Genomic DNA, 24785 nt, shown 5'->3' on the forward strand with positions numbered 1-24785 from the left:
AGTAAAATTAGTCTTTTAATTACTGACGGGAAAGAAAAGTTTGAGAGTCCATCAAGGCTGGAGATCCGGCTCGGAAGCCCAGTGGACTCTCGGGCCAGGCAGGAGGGCTGATCCAGCAGACTCCCACCCCAGGGCCCTCCGGTGGGGAGGAGACCTAAGTGAAGGGGGGGGGACACTGCAGTCAGCAGAAACCCACCCAGCGAGGCCTAGCTGGCTTCCCTTAACTGGGTTCTACTTGACGAGGTGCTGGCAGTGGCACCCCACCCCACCCCAGACTTTCAAAAAGAGAAAAACAACTGGGGTGGCTCAGTCAGTGAAGCGTCTGACTTCGGCTTGGGTCATGATCTCACGGTTCCTGAGTTCGAGCCCCGCACTGGGCTCTCTGCCATCAGCCCAGACCCCCCTTCTGATCCTCTATCCCCTTCTCTCGCTGCCCCTCTCCCACTCATTCTCTCTCTCAAAAATAAACATTAAAAAAAAGGGAAAAACAAGACACCAGAAAGAAACACAGACACGCTAAGAGGCTGCGGAGAAAAAGCACACCTAACCAACCAAAAGAACGACTCAGACTCACTATTGAGACTAACTTCAAAAAAGGACAAGTACTCACAGAGACCATGTCTACAGAATACAGTGAATTAATTTAGCGTGATACACAGGGCAGATTCACTGAGATTCATATTCCAATGAAGAAAGAACTAAAGTGCTTGTGAAATGTCAAAATGAAATACACTGAAATCAAATAATTTCAAAAGATCTTCACAAGAGGTCATTATAACGAGGACAAATTTTTATTCCAAATGTAATTATCAGAAGAGTTCTGATCACACACTTGTGAAAAAAAAATCTTGGTAACAAATGACATCTAACACTCCTTGGAGAGTTCATGAAAACATCCTAAATCCCCATGGGGTGTCAAGAGGCACACCAAGAGCCAGGCTCCAGAACAGCTGAGCTCCAAACACCTGTCCTCCTCACTGTGACTTCCTCACCTCACAAAGCCATCTCCACCCTCATTTGTGCCTATTCGGACTCCTGAGCAGCCTCCTGACCCCGAATCCTTAAAGTCAAAGATGGCATAAAAAGGTCAAAAAACTTTTAGGTCACTCTGAAAGAAAACTTTCTAGGGACAGCTGGGTGGCTCAGTCGTTCGAGCACCCGACTTCAGCTCAGGTCATGATCTCGATGTTCATGGTTTCGAGGCCCAGGTCGGGCTCTGTGCTGACAGCTCAGAGCCTGGAGCCTGCTTCTGATTCTATCTCTCTCCCTCTCTGCCCCTCCCCCATTCACACTCTGTCTCTCTCAAAAATAAATAAAACATTAAAAACAATTTTATTTATTTATTTTAATGTTTATTTATATTGGGGGGGGGGGGTGGAGAGAGACAAACAGCACACAAGCTGGGGAGGGGCAGAGAGAGACAGAGATAGAATCTGAAACAGGCTCCAGGCTCTGGGCTGTAGGCACAGAGCCCGACATGGGGCTCGAACCCACGAGCTGTGAGATCATGACCTGAGCCGAAGTTAGACTCTTAACTGACTGAGCCACCCAGGTGCCCCCAAAATAATATTTTTTTAAAGAAAGAAAACCTTCTTCTCTCAAAAGTAAGTTTAGGGAAACACTTCTCTCCATGCAAATTAATGTCATTTGGAATTAGTACAACATTGCTCAGTACAAAGGAGCAATGACAGCCATCTCCCACTTTTCTCTTCGTCCTGTCTTCATTCCTTGATCACATAACACAAGAAAATATCAGGCTAGACCTGCATCCAGCTGGTGGTAGCAATGTGACAAAAGTCACCTACCTCTAAGAACAAAAGGGAAAGTTCTGCATTTAAGTATCGATCATGTGCCTACGAAACCTGACATTGTTTATTACTCACCACCACCTGGTGAGATAGGGTTATCTCCTGGTGAGACTCTAAGGTTAAATTAATTTGCTCACGGTCACATGGTAGAGACAGGATTGGAACTCTCGTCCACCTGACTCCAAAACCAGCTCTTTCTGGCATAACACACTCATGTTCTCGAGGTACTGACTATTCCCTGTAACAAAAGGAACCATTCTTCTCAATGCCTTAACTCCTCACCACACCCTAATGGGATATGATGTGAATCCATTTGAAGTTTTACTCACCAATTAGACTAAGACTGTTAGAGCAGCTTTCGACACAAAATTACTATGGATTAAACGGACTTGAAAATTAAAAAGAATACATGCTGGGGCACCTGGGTAGCTACCTGGGTAGCTCAGTCGGTTAAGCATCCAACTCCTGGTTTCAGCTCAGGTCATGATCCCACAGTTCATGGGTTTGAGCCCCACATCAGGCCCTGTGCTGATAGTGTGGAGGCTACTTGGGATTGTTTCTCTCTCCCTCTCTCTCTGTCCCCCTCCCCCTGCTTGCTCTGTCTCTCTCAAAAAAACCCAAAAAAATAAAAAAACAAAAAAAACCCCACAAGAAACACAAAATACAACCTAAAATGAATACGTGCTTTATCACCAGGTGCCTTTGTTTAGAACAGAGCGTAGGAACACCACCCTCAAAAAGGGAAACAGAAAGGCTTTTCCTGCTTGGTAATTAAAAGTGGAGAAACACATCAGACATCAGAGAGAAGAGCACTGTAATCTCAAAGTACCATCGCCAGTCTTTACAACCTGAGGTCCCCCTTCCCTTGCACTACAAGTTCTCAGAACAGTAAGTGGTCCAACTCGTTTTTCCTGTTTGCTGTTACTTTATACTCACAGATGCTCCCTCCACAGGAACCTCAAAATTGCCTCGGGAAAGTACCCTCAAAGGTTTTTCCACTCTTGGTTGCCTGAAGGCGATGCTCCCAGATGTACAAATCCCACAAATGAAGAGATCACGGATGGACGAGGCTCGAGCACAGTCTGATTAACGTATGTTAATCACACGGCACTGAGGATTTAGCAAGCACAAGGTCCCCTACCCAAATGCACACTGCCCACAGGGAAATATTAACATATACCAGCCAAGATGAATTCTGCAGCTCCCTCAGAGTCAAGGAGTTGTTCGAGCTTCGGCAGGGGGTGCAGTGGAGAAACTTTACACTCAGTCTGTGATCTCCTTCTAGGCCCTCTTGTTCTAGTAACAGAAATCCTGGCGCAGACTGTATTTTAATAGGCACGTAGCTTGTGCCGGTACACGGCAACAGGTGTGCCACAAGGCACAGAACGCCTTGGTCCTCAGAGCCTGTGGTCAGTCCACGTCTGGGGATCCAAATCCCCTTTCAGTTTACTCTATTGCTCTGTACGACAATACCATTTTCTAAGTATGCCATGGGTTGGAAAAGGCCTCACCTTAACTCAACAGCTCTCTGGGCTTGCAGTGTTCCGGCTGCAGCTTTGGTTCTCAAAGTGTGGTCCCCAGACCAGTAACATCAACTTGGCCCGAGAACTTGTTAGAATCACCAATTCTCATGCCCCAGTCCTGAAAATGAGAAACCACGGCGGGGGGCGGGGGGGTCCAACAGGCTGTTTTCACCAGCCCTGCAGGTGATGCTGATGCTTGCTAAGAACAGCTGAGGGAGGACACAACTTTCCTCCAGCCATGGACAATACCTACTGCTAACTTAGCATTAACAGTAGGGCTGGAAACCTAGGAATCTCTGCTTTCAGACAGCCACAGACACACCCAATGGCGAGAGCACACACTCTACCACCTACCTCGACATTCATTACAACTCTCTAAACCGGCTCTCCAGGATGCCTTGGCCCATCTGCCAACCCGTTTCCATTGACGGTGGTGCTGGGACAGACAGGGCTTTCTGTACTCCACGCTGTTGAGTGCTAGGTCAGTAGATGGATAGGCCACTTCCACTTTTGTTCCATTTTGTCCCCTGTAAGGCCACAGGTTACAGCACCATCCTTCCCGCAGTGAGAACCTAATGTCCTGATAGTCGGCAGCCCATAGGACTACTGGTACATTAAAGAATGCTGGCACTGGTTGAAAATTAAAAAGGTGTTCAAGTTTCTTTAGATGTCTAATGCTGATTACCACCACCAGCTAGTCCCAGCCACCTGCCCCACACCCACCTGCCTCCCCACTCCGTGTGCAGGGACATAACAAGCAGAGCCCGCCTGCGACCTGTAGGAAAGCCGTTGTTATTTTATTTGTGGCAAGCTTACAAATAAGGAGAAGATTAAGTTAAAGTGAACCAACATTAAAAGTATTTATATTTTGGGTACTCTTACCCAAGCTTCCTTATTCCAGCTCTCAGTACAAACACTGACAATTTCACTCCAGCTAAAATTTACTGTGTGTTAATAAACTATGTGCTGGTCCTGACCTAAGCCCTTTAATCATGACCGCATCAGCTTGTCTGCAGATGAAAACTTTATTTTCATTTACATATGAAGAACCCATTAAATGAACAGATAAAACCACCTCAGAGCACAATTATTTCCTTCATCAGAGTCTAAGGAAACCAAAAGCCACCCAATGCTGACCATAAAGGACAGGGGCCAAGATGAACATCGGGATCCTGCCCCCTTTCTCTACACCCTGCCAGATCATCCTCTCTATCCTGACAGATGAAATGCTGAAAACAATGCTACATTGATGTTGCATCACCATGTCAAAAACCTTAAAAATTTCTAGAAATAAAACTACCCAGATAACAAAGTTATTAGCCTTTAGACTTAAGTATTTCCTACTTAAAAACAGGATCTTGTTTAACAGACTTCATTTACTACTTGATAACAATGGAGAAATGAGTCAATGGCATGTTCTCTCCAAACTTACTCTATTCTTGCTTCTGAAACAGATCAAGTGACGTGACAAGAAAAAGGGTGCAAATCAGGAGCCGTGCAGGAAATACTAGCTGAGAATGGCTAAGCTGGTTTGTAGCAGATAAGCACCTTACACATATACACCTCATTTTAATCTGTCAGTTTGACTATCTAAGTGGTATCTTCCCCAGTTCTGCTGGCAAAGAAAACTAAAGCTCAGAGGTTTTCAGAGGAAAAACAACAGACCCCAAAACACAAGTTATAAGGCAAATACAATCCTTGTCCTGCTGATTATGATGTCAGGTTTGAGTCAAACTGCTGGAGCCCTCTGCAAACCTCAGTCTCTCCTTCTGCAAGAAGAGCGCCCACACCGTCAGGATTGCAGTTAGGATAATAATCATGTGTAAAGTGGCTAGCCTATAATGATTACTTAGGAAATGCTGGTTCCTTTCTTTCTTTTGCTGTGATTTTTTTTTTTTTTTTATAGCTTTGTTGCCAAAATTAAAATGTGAAGCTCAAACCCGAGTCAGTTGAGGTACTACACCGGCGAGAGCCCTGAGAAAGTCGTCTAAACAACAGCGGCCTATTCCTGACCCACTAAGTCACCACCCTGGCTGCCATCTAATTAGCGTGTCCGCCCGGCAGACCCACAGCTGCCTGCAGGTAAGGTCACTGAGGCAGACTGGAGGACCTCATCCTAAGGTCCCAGACCTCCCTCAAATTGTTTCACTTTACCAAAGCCAAATCAAAAGTCATTCCCAGGAGCGCCTGAAACTGAGGTTCTTAACTTTGTTACTATTGCACCGGAACGCTGTAGGTATCAATGAAAACTAACCTCAGGTGCACACCTCTTACAATCAACGCTTTAATAATTACCACTGGCGTATGCTTTCCCAAGGCCAGGCCCCGTTTATGAGTATTTACTTAAAGAAAAATGAGTCTGTATGTCTTGGTATTTATATTTATGACCTTCGGAAAGTGTGGGGGCGGGGGGGGGGAGAGAGATCTGAGCACAAAGATCAACAGGAAATACTCATTTTCACAGGCTAATGAGTATTAGTCCTTCCCGTGGCTCTGGCACCATGGCTGAACAGTGCGCCCCCATGACACTGTCCCCTGCCCTGTGGTAAGAATCCCAGCTCAAGCAGGGGCCCAAAGGGATCTGAGCAGCACGACACCCTCCTGGGAGGAGCCGACAGAGCACAGAGGGGCACTGGAGTGAAGCAGGCACATTCAAAGCTGCTCAGGAAGTCATCCTAAGCTCTTCCAAAGGCACTCTGAATGTGAACCTGGCTACATGTCCAGATGTTATCAAAAATAAGAGGGCAGTTACAATTAATTCATGTAGTACGTATTGTTTCCAGAGCCCTGTTTCTCTAGAAACCATCTCCCTATGCCACACAGTAACTGTGGGAAATGCCATCTGCCATATTATGTGATGAGGGCCCTCCCTGGAGGACAGCAGGCTGGTGTACAGATGGTGACCCGACCCAGGCCTCATCAGGGCCCTTCCCCGGCCCGGTCTTAGATGAAGTATCAATAGGAAAAACTCCAGAGGAAACATGCTGGATCACAGAATTTTTAAAGTTAAAATACAACCCATGGGGCGCCTGGGTGGCGCAGTCGGTTAAGCGTCCGACTTCAGCCAGGTCACGATCTCACGGTCCGTGAGTTCGAGCCCCGCGTCAGGCTCTGGGCTGATGGCTCGGAGCCTGGAGCCTGTTTCCGATTCTGTGTCTCCCTCTCTCTCTGCCCCTCCCCCGTTCATGCTCTGTCTCTCTCTGTCCCAAAAATAAAAAATAAAAAATAAAAAAATTAAAGTTAAAATACAACCCAATCTTCACTTAGGATATTGGTAAACGTTAGACTGGTAATGTCCAGGGCAGGGCAAAGATGCTAAGAAATGAGCACTCTCACATCACATACCGTCAGAACTAAACAGCCTTTCACAATGAGGCAATTTCGCAGCACCTAACAAAATACAAAACTTGTACACTCAACGAACACTTCTAGAAATCTATCTTATACGAGCAAGGGCACATGAAGACACGTTTAAGAATGTTCACTGCACCGTTATCTCCAAGAGCAAACAACCGAAAGCAATCAAAATGTCCATCAACAGGGGGGATGAATCATGGTATCCTCATACGGTGTAATACCCTACAGCTGCTAAAAGCAATGAGGTACATGGGTTCTGTACCGACAGACTTAGTTATTTTAAGGATTTTACAAAGTTAATTCACTGTAACAAACCCATGAGGTGGATGCAATTACCATCCCCATTTTAGAGATGGGAAAGCTCAAGCACAGACACGGAAGACCCTGCCAGGCCTCACAAAATCAACTGGCAGGGCTGGACTGGGACCCAGGCAATTTGGCTCCACACTTCACACCCACTCTACTATACTGTACTGGTTTTGTGTCTGCGACCGTACACATGGAGGGAGTCTAAGACGAGGACTTGGGGGAGGAGAAGCATCCACACTACAACAGTAAGAAGTCCCTAATCTCAAAAAAATTACATTGGAGGGAACAAAGGAGTGTCTTAGAATGTATGACATCAGTAACAATAAAAAAGGATATAAATCTGTCTGTTAAATGTCACTGCCCCAATGGGAAACAGAGGGAGAGGGGTGGGAACTTCCCCCCCCCCTTTTTTTTTTAAATTAAGTAGGCTTGGGCCACCTGGGTGACTCAGTCAGTTAAGCATATGACTTTGGCTCAGGTCATGATCTCATTGTTCATGAGATGGAGCCCCGTGTCAGGCTCTGTACTTACAGCCAGGAGCCTGGATCCTGCTTCGGATTCTGTTATATAAACAAAGATTTTAAATCATATCATTGTTTGTAATACTAAATAGCAAATGTAACCATCAATGACTTTGGTGACATAAAATCATGGTACATCCATACCAGGATGAGGCTCCTTAAAAACTGGGAAGGAAGTTCATCAGGATACACTGTAAAGCAAAAAGGGCAAGGTACGAGCAGAATGGTGTGATCACTACACTAACTTTTGCGTAAATAAGCAGGGAGTCTGTTTTTCTTTGGTTTTATTTTTGCAAAGTAAAACCATGAAACGCATGATAAAAAACTAAGAGGAGTACCTAGAAGAGTGGGAAGGGTGAGGGGAGATACCTAAAAAAAAGAGAAAATGGGCACACAAGGATGGCAAGGAGACATTTCCCCAAAAACCTGTTTTTAAATTTTTATTTATTATTTTTTAAGTTATTATTTTAATTCTAGTTAGTTAACATATAGTATTCTATTAGTTTCAGGTGTACAATATAGTGATCCAACACTTCCATACACACCCGGTGCACATCACAAGTGCCCTCCTTAATCCCCATCACTTACTTAACACATCCCCCTACCACCCTCCCCTCTGGTAACCTTCAGTTTGTTCTCTATAGTTAAGAGTCTGTTTCTTGCCTTGCCTCTCTCTTTATTTTCCCTTTGCTCATGTTTTATTTCTTAAATTCCACATGAAATCATATGGCACTTGTCTTTCTCTGGCTGAATAACTTCACTTAGCATTATACTCTCTAGCTCCACCCATGTCATTGCAAATGGCAAGATTTCATCCTTTTTTTATAGTTGAACAACATTCCATTGTGTATATATATATATATATACACCACATTGTCCTTATTCATTCATCAATAGACACTTGGGCTGCTTCTGTATTTTGGCTATTGGAAATAACGCTGCTATTAACATAGGTGTGCATGTATCCCTTTAGAATTAGTGTTTTCTTATCCTTTAGGTAGGCAAACACCCAGGAGTGCAATTGCTAGATCCTAGGGTAGTTCTGTTTTTAACTTTTTGAGGAACTTCCATACTGTTTTCCTCAGTGGCTGCACCAGTTTGCATTCCCACCAACACTGCACAAGGGTTCCTTTTTCTCCACATCCTCACCATCATCCGTTGTTTGTGTTGTTGATGTTAGCCATTCTGACGGGTGTGAGGTGATGGCTCATGGTAGTTTTGATTTCTTTTTCCCTGATGATGAGTGATGCTGAGCATCCTTTCAGGGGTCTGTTAGCCACCTGTATGTCTTCTTTGGAGAAATGTCTGTTGATGTCTTCTGCCCATTTTTAAATTGGATTATTTGTTTTTTGGATGTTGAGTCTTAGAAGTTCTTTATATATTTTGGATACTAACCCTTTATTGGATTTGTCATTTACATAAATCTTACCCCATTTCATAGGTTGCCTTTTAGTTTTGTTAATTGTTTCTTTTCCTGTGCAGAAGAATTTTATTTTTATGTAGTCCCAATAACTTATTTTTGCTTTTGTCTCCCTTGCCTCAGGAGATATATCTAGAAAAATGTTCCTATGGCCAATGTCAGAGACATTGATTCCTGTGCTCTCTTCCAGGATTTTTATGGTTTCAGGTCTCACATTTAGGTCTTTAATCCATTTCAAGTTTATTTGTGTGTATGATGTAAGAAAGTGGACCAGTTTCATTCTTTTGCTCGTAGCTGTCCAGTTTTCCCAACACCATTTGTTGAAGAGACTATCTTTTTCATATTGCATATTCTTTCCTCCTTTGTTGAAGATAAATTGACCATATAATCACGGTTTATTTCTGGGCTGTCTATCCTGTTCTGTTGATCTATGTGTCTATTTTTGTGCCAGTACCATGCTGTTTTGATTACTACAGTTTTGTAATACAATGTGAAGTCTGGAATTGTGATTTGTATACAGTCTTTTCTTTTTCAAGATTGCTTTGGCTATTTGGGGTCTTCTGTGGTTCCATACACATTTTAGGATTGTTTGTTGTAATTCTGTGCAAAATGCTGGTGTTATTTTGATAGGGATTGCATTAAATGTGTAGATTGCATTGGGCAGTATAGACATTTTAACAATATTAATTCTTCCAATCCATTAGCATGGAATGTCTTTCCCTTTCTTTGTGTCATCTTCAATTTTTATCATCAGTGATGTCTTTCACCTCTTTGGGAAAACCTTTTTTTTTCACTGTAATTCTGACCAAGGGATCTTTTTAAAGGGGATACTTAGGAAAGTTTCTATTTTGCCAAAAAATACAAGAATTAAAACAGTATCATACTGATAGATGCAACAATATAAATGCATCTCGGGCGCCTGGGCAGCTCAGTCAGTTAAGTGTCCGACTTCAGCTCAAGTCATGATCTCATGGTCCATGAGTTTGAGCCCCACATCAGGCTCTGTGCTGACAGCTCAGAGCCTGGAGCCTGCTTTGGATTCTGTGTCTCCCTCTCTCTCTGCCCCTCTCTCCACTCACACTCTCTCTCTCTCTCTCTCTCAAAAATAAACATTAAAAAAATTTTTAAATGAATCTCACAGACAATATGTTCAGTGAGCACAAAAGTACACAGTACATAATTTCATTTATATGAAATTTAAGAACGGCAAAACCAATTGATGTGACAGAAATGACAGAGGTCACCACCCTCTAGAGGATACTGAGAAGAGGCATGAGGAAACCATGGACACTGGAATGAACTATGTCTTTATCTCTTTGATCACGACCATGATCTCATGATCATAAGCCACGCAATTAGTGTACCTGCTGTACTTTACTCTGTGCAAGATATACGTTGTACTTCAATAAAATTAAGAGTATCAAAAATGTTTTTGAGGAATATTTAATGATGTCATAAAAAGCCTACAATATAATGTTAAATCAAAAAACAGGATTTTAGGGTGCTTGGGCGGCTCAGTCAGTTAAGCATCTGACTTTGGCTCAGGTCATGATTTCGAGGTTCATGAGTTCAAGCTCCGCATCGGGCTCTCGGCTGTCAGTGCAGAGCATACTTTGGATCCTCTGTCCTCTTCTCTCCCGCTCCTCTGCTTCTGCTCTCTCTCAAAAATAAATAAATGCTTTAGGGGCGCCTGGGTGCCTCAGTCAGTTAAACGTCCGACTGTGGCTCAGGGCATGAACTCGCGGATCCTGGGTATAAGCCCCATGTCAGGCTCTGTGCTGACAGCTCAGCTGAGCAGCCTACAGCCTGCTTCAGATTCTGTGCCCCTTCCGTGCTTGTGCTCTCTCTCTCTCTCTCTCTCTCTCTCTCTCTCTCTCAAATAAATAAATATTTTAAAAAATAAATAAAATAAAAAAATAAACATTAAAAAAATATAAGATTTTACATAGTGTACCTGGATGGCTCGGCCAATTAAGCATCCGACCCCTGAGTTAGGCTCAGGTCATGACTTCACAGTTTGTAGGTTTGAGCCCTGTGTTGGGCTCTGCTCTGATAGTGAGGAACCTGCTTGGGATTCTCTCTCCCTCTCCTGCTCGTGCTTAGGCTCTATCTCAAAATAACTAAACTTTTAAAAAAATTCTATTAAAAAAATAGGATTTTACACTGATGGGGAACATAGTCCTACTTCTTCGGATTCAGATTAAGAAGGTGCAGGAGAGGCTGGGGATATGACAGAAAATACACGAGAACTGTAACTAAGGGTGGAAGAATTTTCTTTATAGCTCACTGTACTTCAAAATCTCTAGTTACCAATCAGATAAAATAAATTTTAAAAATACATACACACACACACACACAAACACACACACAAACACACACATATATATATACACACTATATACACACACACACTTTAATTCAGAAAAAGTACCAACTACATCTGGAATTTGAGGACATAACAGAAAAAAATAAACACCTGCAAATTTAATTAAAAGAACCTTCAAATATTTAATCTACAACGTTGGTACAAACTGAAGTGACTGACTGACTACAAAGGACCAGATTAACACCCAAAACAATGTGCAAAGATGGCCTGCTTATTTTACAAAGTACAAGATATCCAGAAGGGGAAGGGAAAAAAAACAACTCGAAAATTCCCTAGGAAGGCAGAGAAACCATTGTACTGGAGATTCAGAGACAGGAAATTAGCGAGTTGCACATTTTCCCCACACATAATACTTAAGAGCTGAAACCTGCTTACAACTCTTAAGGCTCAACTTTTGAGGCAACTTTGCTCAAAGGTTCCGATACTACAGATTTTAAAATCCAGGAAAGGCAGTAAGATCTAATAAAATAATGAATAATGAATATGTTAGGGTAGGGAATAAACCTACCCTAACATATAGGGAAGGAGTAAACTAATATTCAGTAGCTAATTAATTGTTCCTCTGGTAAGTTTTTCTTCCCCTCTCCCCCACCAAAAAGAAACAAAACAAAACAAAAAACATTAGTAGCTATATGGGGAGTATCTGGTCTTAGTTCTCTACAACGAGAATTCAAATTTTAATCCTTAGTACAAATAATCAATGCTAGAGTTTTTTACCATTATTTTAAGCAGAGATTATTTTTATATTAAAACTACATAGACCCTTGGGGCACCTAGGTGGCTCAGTCGGGCGAGCGTCCGAATTCGGCTCAGGTCATGATCTCACAGTTTATAAATTCGAGCCCACACCGGGCTCTGTGCTGACAGCTCAGAGCCTGGAGTCCGCTTCGGATTCTGTCTCTCCCTCTCTCTCTGCCCCTCTCCCACTCATGCTATGTCTCTCTCAAAAATAAATACACATTAAAAAAAATTTTTTTAAATAAAAAATAAATACATATACCCCAAATAATGATTTTTTAAAAGTAAAGTGCTGGGGCACCTGACTGGCACAGTCAGTGGACCATTTGACTTTTGATCTCCAGATGGTGGTTCGAGCCCCACAATGGGTGTAGAGATTACTTAAAAATAAAATCTTGGGGCGCCTGGGTGGCGCAGTCGGTTAAGCGTCCGGCTTCAGCCAGGTCACGATCTCACGGTCCGTGAGTTCGAGCCCCGCGTCAGGCTCTGGGCTGATGGCTCAGAGCCTGGAGCCTGTTTCCGATTCTGTGTCTCCCTCTCTCTCTGTCCCTCCCCCGTTCATGCTCTGTCTCTCTCTGTCCCAAAAATAAATAAACGTTGAAAAAAAAAAAAAAATTTAAAAAAAAAAATAAAATCTTGGGGGCGCCTGGGTGGCGCAGTCGGTTAAGCGTCCGACTTCAGCTAGGTCACGATCTCGCGGTCCGTGAGTTCGAGCCCCGCGTCAGGCTCTGGGCTGATGGCTCGGAGCCTGGAGCCTGTTTCCGATTCTGTGTCTCCCTCTCTCTCTGCCCCTCCCCCGTTCATGCTCTGTCTCTCTCTGTCCCAAAAATAAATTAAAAAAAAAAAAAAAAAAAATGTTAAAAAAAAAAAAAATAAAATCTTGGGGCACCTGGGTGGCTCAGTCAGTTAAGCACCCAACTCTTGATTTGGGCTCAGGTCATGATCTCATGGATGGTGAGTTCAAGCCCCGAATCGGGCTCCAGGTGGCCTCCACATGGAGCCTGCTTGGGATTCTCTCTCTCTCTCTCTCTCTCTCTCTCTCTCTCTCTCCCTCTCTTTCTGCCCCCCTCCCACTTGCCCACAGGTGCTCTCTCTCTCTCTCTCAAAATAAACAAACTTCTTAAAACATTAAAAAAAATAAAAAATAAAATCTTTATAAAAATAAAAAATAAAAAATTAGATTAAAATTTTTTAATAAAAATCTAAAAAATAAAGTGCTTTCTGCTTCACCATCATTATCACCTCCATAAACTGTTAAGGCTATCTTTTGCCCAATTATCAAAAGCACCCAGAACTGATTAAAACCTCCTGACAGTAAGATCAGATGAGAAGCCAAAGTTCACTGGAACTCTACTATTACCAGCACTGGCCTCTCTTAAGTCAGTTTTTTTTTTGTTTTTTTTTTTTTCCTGTTAGGCTCTCGAAACCTTAAATAAACAAATCCAACAGCCAGTGAAAACTGACACGCCCAGAAACTCCCAGAAACTCCCAGCGAAACATTTACTTCACAGTTCACAATAGACAGTCCTATTCCATCTACAGGTGGCCTTGCCTGGAGCTGAAGGTCGAAAGAAAACAGTCCTTAACACCTGCACACTTTTTGGGGGTGGGAGGGAAGGAGGAGGAAAAAGAGAACAAGCAGGCTTCAAGGAGAGTTCAGGAACACAGGAACCCTACCACACCCGCTGATTTTCAAAAGAGTTTCGTTGTGGCTCCTTAACTAACCAGAAGAAAATCTCATCTACATTTCTTCAAATCAGACAACACAGAACGCCAGAGCTAAAGAGGCCTTCGAGATGAGCCATGTCTTTATCCCTCCCCTGACCAGCAGAACCCAACCTGAGCCCTCTTTACTCCACTCCCCCTATCCAGAACACATCTACCCTGGAACCCGTGTCCAGGATTCACACCTCACCTTCACGGCAAAACTTCAATCTGCTCCAGGAAACCTATGATGGGGGTTTCTGAGGATGCTCCCAACTGCATCCTAACAGGACTTCTGAGAAATAAAGTCTCACTGCAGACATCTCTAAAGACAGGTCAGGTATCAGCAACACCTATTTCCGAGATATTAACACATACTCGTACGAATAACAGTACAGTATACACAAAAAGGGAATCGCTCCAGTCTCTCTCTGCTTCACGGAAGGATCTCTTAGGTAAGTATCCATGCAGAATCAGTCACTGTAATTTGCTAGGCTGTTATCCATGGAAGAAGTTTAAACATATGCCACTTGCTACTACTCCAAAACACCACTGCCAATCCTGAGCCAAGAGACAGCAAGCATCCCACCCAAGTGTTTCCCTCCAAAATGACAAGAAGGAAAATAGAAGGGGAGGGGAGAGGTGTTTTGTTTTGCAAAAGCCAAGTCCTTTCTGCACAATTCTTTAGAAGCCATTTGGTTTCAGGGCCTAGGTACACTTCTTTAAAACGGAAATCTGATTTTCACCTTGTAGTGAAACAATTTCCAGTTATCATACCACCTTCTCAGAGGTCTGAGCAAAACATGAGAGCACAACTTTTGCAACATATACAGACAATAATTCTAAGAACAGAGTTTCACAAAGCACTCAAAGTCAAATTTAGAGACAGAAACCTGGGGGGTTAATAAAATACCAGACATATGCTCCTTTTTTTTTTTTTTTTTTTTAACAACACTTACCCATTCTTCGACATTGGGGGGTTGCTCATCATAAATATGTTCCTTGTCCCACAAAATATTCGACTTGTCATACCGGTCCATCTTACTTCGAGTTTTCACAGCAAAGAAAATTATTAAAGCAAAAGCCACAATAACCATGAATCCCAGGACAATGGCAATTGCCTAAAAAGAGATTAAAGATATGGACACAGTTAGATTTCAATTGTTTACTTTATCCTAATGCACTATCCAAAAATACCTAAGGCCCTACACTTATCTATCTGTGGTGTGATATAAAACTGATACAAATAGTTACATTTTAGAAATATAAAATGTAGCCCATGTCAGTTGGGCGGAGGCTAGCAATACATATGCGACTTGATTCAATACTCAGAACAGGCTTAAAGTTAGGTACTCTCATCACTCCATTTTAAATTATAGAAATCTAGTTCCAAAGCTTGAGCACTAAGTGGCCTCTTTACCAACAGATGAAAATGGCCAGTAAATTAACTCAATCACTGGTATATTTCTAAAGGGCTTTAAATTTTTTTTTTTTAATGTTTATTTATTTTGAGAGAGAGACAGACAAGAGTGTGAGCAGGAGAGGGGCAGAGAGAGAGGGAGACACACAGAATCCGAAGCACACTCCAGGCTCTGAGCTGTCGGCACAGAGCCTGACACGGGCCTCGAACTCAGGAGCTGTGAGATCATGACCTGAGACGAAGTCGGCAGCTTAACTGACAGAGTCACCCAGGCGCCCCTCTCAGAAGTAGCTTTAAATACCCAATCATGTTTATAATCTTGTTCATAACACATGCTTGGCAAATCTTTTTATACTGAATGTAACTTCCAGTCTATAGAGGATCTACCTTACCATAAATTATGCAGACATGATCTAACCAAGCTATAAATTAGAGAAAATGATTCATTTAGTCTGGCAGGTGGTTTCTGTTGGGAGTCTTCTGTGCACTTACAAGAAAGGGCCCTGTGACAAGGAATCCCTCCCCGTGACAGTTCTCCCAGTGTCTGATAAGCATGTTGAGTGGTCTACTGGCCTGCAGACGCTTGAAATTAGGCAGGTACCTGGACCCTGGCCTGGATTCTGCTAATGGGTAACAAGTGGGTCTCTTTGCAGCCATCTAACAGTGATATCCTTTTTCAGTGAATACAAGTTTGGGGCATTCAGAGGACTAAGAGAGACGGGGGGTGTGGTAAGATAGGAATATCAGCCCTCAGCTCTATTTACCAGACATACATTTGCAAGTCAACAAACATTCTGAAAACCTACATTTGGGGTGAAAACATTTCAGTCTTCAAAATAATGATAGTTACTGGAGATGATCTAACCCCAAAAGAGTGACTCATTCAGGTAAAAGAATGAGAATTACTGAGTCAGTGTAAGGAGGGGGAAAACAAAACAAAACAAAAAGATAAGGGAAAAAAAGGTAAGAAATCCATCAGGAAAAAAAGATTAGCAACTTCACACCCATCAGCATGGACAGAACCAAGCAGACAAAACACAATGTTGGTGACGATGTGCAGAAATTGCAATCATCATACGTTTCTAGTAAATGTAAAACAGTGCAACCTGTTGGGAAAACAGTTCCTCAAGAGATTAAACACAGAGACACTGTCCATGAGTGGCTCAGTCAGTTAAGTGTCTGACTCTTGATTTCAACTCAGATCATGTTCGTTGAGATATAGCCCCGTGTTGGGCTTTGAGATGACAGTGTGGAGCCTGCACGGGATTCTCTCTCTCTTTCTAAATAAATAAACATTAAAAAAAAAAGGAAAAAAAAGACCCAGAGACAACATAAGACCTAGCAATTCTATCCCTAGGTACATACTCAAGAGAAACTAAAACATGAGTGCACATAAGAACTTGTACACAAATGTTCAGAGCATTATTCCAAACAATCAATGTGAAAACATTCCAAATGTCCATCAACTGATGCATGGATAAACAATGATACAGGCATACAATGAACTATTACTCGGCAACAAAAAGGAATTGACACAACATGCTACATAACATGGATGAACCTTGAGAATTTTACATTAATGTGAACTGGAAGGAGCCAATCACGGGGACACCCGCCTGGCTCGTTCAGGGGAGTATATGACTCTTGATCCCAGGGTCTTGAGTTCAAGCCCCACATTGGATGTAGAGATTAAATAAAACTTTAAAAAAAGAAAGAAGGTTGGGTGCCTGGGTGGTTCATTTGGTTAAGCCTCCCACTTTGGCTCAGGTAATGATCATGGGGTCTGTGAGTTCAAGCCCCACATCAGGGTCTCTGCTATCAGGGGAGAGCTCGCCTCAGATCCTTCTGTTCTCCCTCTTTCTGCCCCTCCCCCGCTAAATTTTTTTTTTCTCTCTCTCTAACATAAACTTTAAATAAATAAGGTCTTAAAAAAAGCCAATCACAAAAGACCTCAGATTGTGTGACTCTATATATGAACTATCCAGAATAGGCAAAACTATAGAATAGGATTAGCGGTTGCCTTGGTCTGGGAAGGGTTAGAGAAGTGAGAAATTACTGCTAATTGTGTTATGGGGTTTCTTTCAGGGAGAGCGAAAATGTTCTAAAACTGATCATGGGGATGGACACACAACTCTGAATATACTAAAAATTACCGAACCAAACTTTAAATGGATGAACTATATGGTATTAAAAATATCGTAATAATGACACCAGACCCTCTCCAGATTCTGACTTCAAAGGAAGTGAAGCCTTGTCATAAATACCTTTTAACAGGTCCCAAAGTGATTCTACTAAGCCTCCCAAAAGCCTCTACCCAAAGCAGGGCAGGGAGGAAACCACCCATACCTCTTGGGGATCTACCACACAGTAGTGATACAAATACTGATCCACGTAGAGTCCACTAGCTGCAGGCGTGTAAAACTGGTTGCAGATGGCATATATCTGTGAACTGTATAGCGACCCAGAAGCCTGGGCAGTTGGATTGACTCCCATTATGTAGACAATTGTGGCAATAAACATCATGATGCCCAGGATAGCACTCAGTATTATCACGGTCAAGTAGTATCTTCTCGTTCTCGAGATTTCAGATCTGATAACGCTGGTAACAAATATCACCAATGCAGCAATGAAACAGAAGGCCACCATGGCCAGGAGGAAGCCCTTTGCGGCTCTTGGATCTGTGTAGCCTCCGTAGCCATAGCCATAGCCATAACCATAGCCGTAGCCGGTTCCGTAGGTACCAAAGCCACTTCCGTAAGGGTAGCCTATACCACCTCCTATTAAGCCAGTTCCATAGCCTCTATCCCAGGCAAGCGTGGAGGCGACACAGGCAAATATGGCAATGCACATCACGATAACAAGCATAGACAGAATCCGAATCACTCCTGGAGGAGAGGTCCATTTGTAGAAGTGAAGAATTTCATCTTCCGGGTAAAAAGAATAGGCCGGTTGAGACAGCATTGGTCGAACGTGCATGTCTCCACCATACATATCATTGCTTGGTGCATAATGATTGGGTTTGCTGAAATACACATGAAAACAGTTTCAAGTTAGTATCGTTTGGAGGTAAGTAGAAAGAACATATCGTGTACTCGGAATAATTTAAACTATCCATTGCCAAATAGAACTATTATTAGTACCACCCCACTACAAGCAACAACACTTTATGCCTCCCCCAACCCCCTGCCGCAAATTCAAATGCCAACACCTTAAACTCCAATGTGATGCTATTAGGAGGTGGCCTAATTAGGTAATGAGATGGAGCCCTCATGAATGGAAACAGTGCCTTTACAAAAGAGACTCCTTCTACCTTGCGAGGGGATACAACCACAAGCTGGCAGTCTGCAACCCAGAAGACGGACTTCACTAGAACCTGACCACAATGGCACCTGATCTTGGACTTTCAGCCTCCAGAACTGTGAGAGATAAATTATGTTGTTTATAAGTCACCCAGTCTGCACTGTTGTTTATAAGTCACGAAGTCGGTTAAGCGGCCGACTTCAGCTCAGGTCATGATCTCGCGGTGAATGTGAGCCCGCATCGGGTTCTGTGCTGACAGCTCAGAGCCTGGAGCCTGCTTCGGATTCTGTGGCTCCCTCTCTCTCTGCCCCTCCCTCACTCATGCTCACTCTCTCTCTCTCTCTCAAAAATAAACATTAAAAAAATTCTTTTAATAGAAAAAATAAGTCACCCAGTCTGCACTACTTTGTTACAGTAGTCTGAAGCTACTGAAACACCCAGTGAACAACAAAAGTTTCTGTGCATCAGAATCCCCTGGAGGGCTTGTTAAAACAAAGACTGTTGGTCCCCAACCCCAAGGTGCTGATTCTGCAGGAAGGACAAGCTGCTGTTCGTGCAGCCAGTCTGGAAAATGTGCACTGAGAATCACCACTCTATGGAGTGGATTTCTATAGAGTAGAGGTTCTCAAATTTTTGGCATATTAGAATCACCTGGGGAGTGGGTACAATCCCTAGACAGAGCATTCCACACCAGTTAACTGTAATTCCTGGGGAGGGAAGCCTAAGCAGTTTAGAATAAGGATGTCAACCCTACTGCTTGTGGGATTTGAGACCAGTGCATTCAAATAGGACACCGAAGGTGGCCTACCCAGGGTCATGTCCAATTCCTGGCAGCTTCACTCTCCTACCTGAGAAAGCACATTCATTCATTTATTCACATGATAACTATTTATTGGAGCCACCAGGCTGATGTGCGCTGGGCACTACACTAGATACTGAGGATACAGCAATGAACAGCAGTGTCTCAATCCAGACCCTTCAAAGGTTAGTTATGGTTAAGAGCTACGAAATAAATCAAATATGCAAAGAGGACTCATCAAGGTGATGTCTAATTAGATCTTTATAAAGATACTTTGCAGGGGTTCCTGGGTGGCTCAGTCAGTTGAGTGTCCGACTCTTGATTTTGGCTCACGTCATGATCCCAGGTCGTGGGATTGAGTCCCATATCGGGCTCTATGCTGATCATGGAGCCTGTTTAGGATTCTCTCTCTCTCTCTCTCTCTCTCTCTCTCTCTCTCTCTCCCTCTCCCTCTCCCTCTCCCTCTCCCTCTCCCCATCTCCCCTGCTCTCGCCCTCTCTCTCAAAACAAAAAACAAAAAACAAAACAACTACTTTGCAAACTTCAGTAATACAATCATAAACATCACGGAAGACAGGCACATTGATCTGTGGACACGCTGAATGTAAGAAATGTGGGTCCTGCAGGAACAAAATTCAATTGCTCAACTGACCTCACCCCCTTTTGTTTTTGCCATTATTTCCTTGGTCCACTTCTCTCATTGCAAAGCAAGATATCTTACTACTGGGTGCTGCTAACCACTTGAATGCAAGGAAATGCAAACTAGAAAGAACACTGATAAGATGGTCTTTGAAAACGTCACATATGAAAACTCCCTAACTCATTCTACTTGGATATTTGGGATGTCTCCATCTGGGGCTGTTGTGAACAATGTAGCTCTTAACACGATTGAGCATGTGTCCTCATACACAAAAGCACTTATTCTTTTCCTTTTTAAAATAATTTTTAACATTTTTTTTTTTTTTTTAATTTTTTCAACGTTTTTTATTTATTTTTGGGACAGAGAGAGACAGAGCATGAACGGGGGAGGGGCAGAGAGAGAGGGAGACACAGAATCGGAAACAGGCTCCAGGCTCCGAGCCATCAGCCCAGAGCCTGACGCGGGGCTCGAACTCACGGACTGCGAGATCGTGACCTGGCTGAAGTCGGACGCTTAACCGACTGCGCCACCCAGGCGCCCCTAATTTTTAACATTTTTATTTATCTTTGAGAGACAAAGCATAAGCGGGGGAGGAAAAGAGAGAGAGGGAGACACAGAATTCAAAGCAGGCTCTAGGCTCTAAGTTGTGAGCACAGACTCTGACTCAGGGCCCGAACCCATGAATCGTGAGATCATGACCTGAGCCGAAGTCCGACGCTTAACAGACTAAGCCACCCAGGCACCCCTGAAAAGCACTTATTTTTCTAAGGTATATTATCCAGGAGAATTTTTGAGTCAAATTTTTCTTTTTTTTAACTTCAGCTCTATAAGACAATGTCGAAGTGTTTTCCAAAATGATTATATCATTAAAAAATTGTTTAAATATTTATTATTTATTTTGAGAGAGAGAGAGAGAGAGAGAGAGAGCAGTGGAGGAGCAGAGAGAGAAGGAGACACAGAATCTGAAGCAGGTTCCAGGCTCTGACCTGTCACGGGGCTTGAACCCACAAACTGTGAGAACATGACCTGAACCAAAGTCAGACACTTAACTGAGAAACCCAGGCACCCCCCCACCAAGTGATTATATCATTTAAAAAAAAAAGATGATTACACCACTTAAAATTCCATTAACGTTGTAACATTCACAGAAGCATTGTTGAGAATAACCCAAAACTGGAAACAGTGTAAATTTCTACCTAGAGTGGAACAGGTAACTGTAACATATCCACAGGATGGAATGCTACAGGGCTGTGTCTAACATGGCAGCCACTAACCACACGATCCACTGAACACTGGAAATGTGGCCAGTCCAAACTGATCATAGTGTAAAAAAAGAAACGTAGCACCATCAAGAGAAAACCCAATATTAACTACGTACTTTGGGTGACAATGATTTGTCAATGAAGGTTCATCAATTATAACATGTGCGCCACCCTGAAGGGGGATACTGAGACGGGCAATGTATGTATAAGGGCAGGGGGCATATGGGAAATCTCTGTACCTTCCTCTCCATTTTGCTGTGAATGTAAAGCTGCTCTAAAAAATAACATCTAGTAATAACAAGGAATATAAACTGCCTCATGAGTCAGTGTTTACATCACCTGTTGAAATAACATTTTAAATATACTGGGTTAAGCGAAATATTATTAATACGGTTAGAAAAAAAACAAAAAATTACATATATCATTCACATTTTATTTCTGTAGCATTGCTCTGAAGCAAAAAAAAAAAAAAGGTTAAAAACAAGTAAAGCTAAAATGTACTGTTTAGATGTTAAAAAAAAAAAAAAAAGAAAGAGAGAATATATATCAAGTGATAATCATGTCAGAACGGTGGTTTCCAGGGGAAGGAGAGGAGACAAGGATGCACTTAGAGGTGACCTACGTGATGATTTTGCTTTATCTTTATCTTACTCATCATCATCACATGTTCTGTGCCCTTTTCTGTGTGTGTGTTATATCTCACCCATGTTTATAGGGGCAATGTAATAGGAACACAACTCCTACTACAGTTATCAAAGCTTGAAGCTACAAACTACTTACAGGAAGAAATCCCTATCAAAGTCTGATAACAAATTTAAATTTTTTCATAGTTAAACCCCCAAATGAATAGGGATGCAAGAACCCTCAACTTTGCTTCTTGATTTTATTAATGGCAAGAATCACTCTAATGATGCGGATGGGGTGCCTGGGGAGCTCAGTCAGTTAAGTATCCAACTCTTGATCTTGGCTCAGGTCATGATCTCACAGTTTGTGAGTTCGAGCTCCACGTCGGGCTCTGCGTTGATGGTGCAGAGCCTGCTTGGGATTCTGTCTCTCCTCTCTGCCCCTCCCCAGCTTGTGCACGCTCGCTCGCACTCTCTCTCTCTCTCTCCCAAAAAATAAACTTAAAAAAAAATTTTTTTAAAGAAAAAAAACTAACGATGTAGAAAACATTATGCCAAGTGAAAGAATCAGCCACTGAGGATCACATATTGTGTGATTACATTTGTATGAGATGTCCGACATGGAACAATCTAGAAAGAGAAAGTGGACTGCTGATGGACTAGTACTAGAGGGAAATGAGGAATGACTGCTGATCGGGGTGATGAAAATGTTTTAAAATTGATGTGGTGACAGTTGCACAACTCTGTAAATATATTAAAAGTACTAAACTGTCCATTCTAAATGGGTGGATTATTTGGTGTGTGAACCGTATGTCAATAAAAGTTATTACTACAAAATTGACAAGGAGTCAAGTTTAGGGTTAGTCACCTAAACAGGGCATTAATAAAGAAGCTTCATACCATTTGTGAAAAAACAAAAAGGAATAAATATACCCACAAATATAAGCTTAAACTCTCTAGAAGCAAACATTAGAAAGAGATAAGGGTGTCTGGGTGGCTCAGTCAGTTAAGTGTCTGACTCTTCATTTCAGCTCAGGTCATGATCCCAGGGTTGTGGGATCAAGCCTCAAGCTGGACTCTGCACTCAGTGTGGAATCTGCTTGGGATTCTCTCTCTCCCTCTCACTCATTCTCTTTTTCTCCCTTGCCCACTCATGTGTGTACCTGCTCTCTCTTGCAAAGAAAGAAAGGAAATAAGGAAAAAAAGGAAGGGAAGGGAAGGGAAGGGAAGGGAAGGGAAGGGAAGGGAAGGGAAGGGAAGGGAAGGGAAGGAGGGAGGGAGGGAGGGAGGGAAGGAAGGAAGGAAGGAAGGAAGGAAGGAAGGAAGGAAGGGAAAGGAAAGGAAAGGAAGAAAGAAGGAACAGGTGACAATAGTTGCCTCTGCAGAGAAAAACTGTCATCCTGGAAGTTAAGCGGCAGAGGGAAACTTTCACTTGATAACCTTTGTTTCAATTTAAATTTATAAACATATATATTTTTTAATGTTTATTTATTTTTGAGACAGACAGAGAGAGAGACAGCGTTGAGTAGCAAGACACAGAATCTGAAGCAGGCTCCAGGCTCTGAGCTGTCAGCACAGAACCTGACTCAGGACTCGAACCCACAAACTGTGAGATCATGACCTGAGCTGAAGCTGGATGCTTAACCGACTGAGCCACCCAGGGGCCCCTAAACAGACATTTTTAACAGCAAACACTTAACAGATGAAAATTTCAACTATACATATTTTTTACATGTGACAGTTTAAAAAAAAAGAAAGAAAACTAAAGAATTACTTACAATTCATCAGGTCTATAAGGAGGTGGACTTTCAAAAGGCCTCGATGACATGGCTGATACCAAGGATCACCTGATCTTCAGGATGAGCGCTGCCCCGTAGCTTCCAAGATAAGGCAATCTAAGCAACGTAAGTAGGGTAAGGGTGTTACTACTGAGCTCAGAGTTTCCTTGCATTGCTAAGAAAACTAATGAGACCAATCTCAAGTAACTTGTCACACCATGATTATTTCTCTTGTCCTTCTCACTGCAATCTTTATACAATGGATCATTAATTCCTTGAGTACAGAAAATCACTAAGCATAGGAATCATTCAGCCTGGTCATCCTCACAGCACCAAGCACCAAGCACTGCATATCACTGGCTTACAAATATTAACTTTCATTGCTAAGTTGTAGTAATAAAAACTTCACAAAGCTTTTACAGCACAGGTAAAAATTGGTAATTTTCTACTGGCACAAAAACAGACACTCAGATCAATGGAACAGAATAGAGAACTGAGAAATGGACCCACAAATGTATGGCCAACTAATCTTTGACAAAGCAGGAAAGAATATCCAATGGAATAAAGACAGTCTCTTCAACAAGTGGTGCTGGGAAATGCAGAAGAATGAACCTGGACCACTTTCTTACACCATACACAAAAATAAATTCAAAATGGATTAAAGACCTAAATGGAAGACAGGAAGCCAACAAAATCCTTGAGGAGAAAGCAGGCAACAACCTCTTGACCTCGGCCGCAGCAACTTCTTACTCAACACATCTCCAGAGGCAAGGGAAACAAAAGCAAAAATGAACTATTGGGACCTCATCGAAATGAAAAGCTTCTGCACAGGGAAGGAAACAATCAGCAAAACTAAAAGGCAATGGACAGGATGGGAGAAGATGTTTGCAAAAGACCTATCAGATAAAGGGTTAGTATCCAAAATCTATAAAGAACTTACCAAACTCAACACCCAAAAAACAAATAATCCAGTGAAGAAATGGGCAAAAGACATGAATAGACACTTCTCCAAAGAAGACATCCAGATGGCCAACTGACACATGAAACAATGCTCAACATCACTCATCATCAGGGAAATACAAATCAAAACCACAATGAGATACCACCTCACATCTGTCAGAATGGCTAACATGAACAACTCAGGTAACAACAGATGTTGGTGAGGATGTGGAGAAAGAGGATCTCTTTTGCACTGCT

The 24785-nt window shown here is 42.5% G+C and overlaps 1 protein-coding gene across 2 annotated transcripts in view; it reads right to left on the reverse strand.

Moving 5' to 3' along the window:
- Positions 1 to 24785, reverse strand: part of OCLN (occludin) — a 56672-nt gene that overhangs the window by 23793 nt on the left and 8094 nt on the right. For both annotated transcript variants that reach the window (XM_058730299.1, XM_058730306.1), the window contains exons 2-4: positions 23589 to 23705; positions 17533 to 18208; positions 14726 to 14887 (exon numbers count right to left, since the gene is read on the reverse strand). In XM_058730299.1, the coding sequence (XP_058586282.1) occupies positions 14726 to 14887; positions 17533 to 18208; positions 23589 to 23638 (888 nt within the window). In that variant the 5' untranslated portion in view covers positions 23639 to 23705. The remainder of the gene's footprint in view (positions 1 to 14725; positions 14888 to 17532; positions 18209 to 23588; positions 23706 to 24785) is intronic.

This window comes from Neofelis nebulosa, chromosome 1, assembly GCF_028018385.1.
Source record: "Neofelis nebulosa isolate mNeoNeb1 chromosome 1, mNeoNeb1.pri, whole genome shotgun sequence".
NCBI lineage: Eukaryota > Metazoa > Chordata > Mammalia > Carnivora > Felidae > Neofelis > Neofelis nebulosa.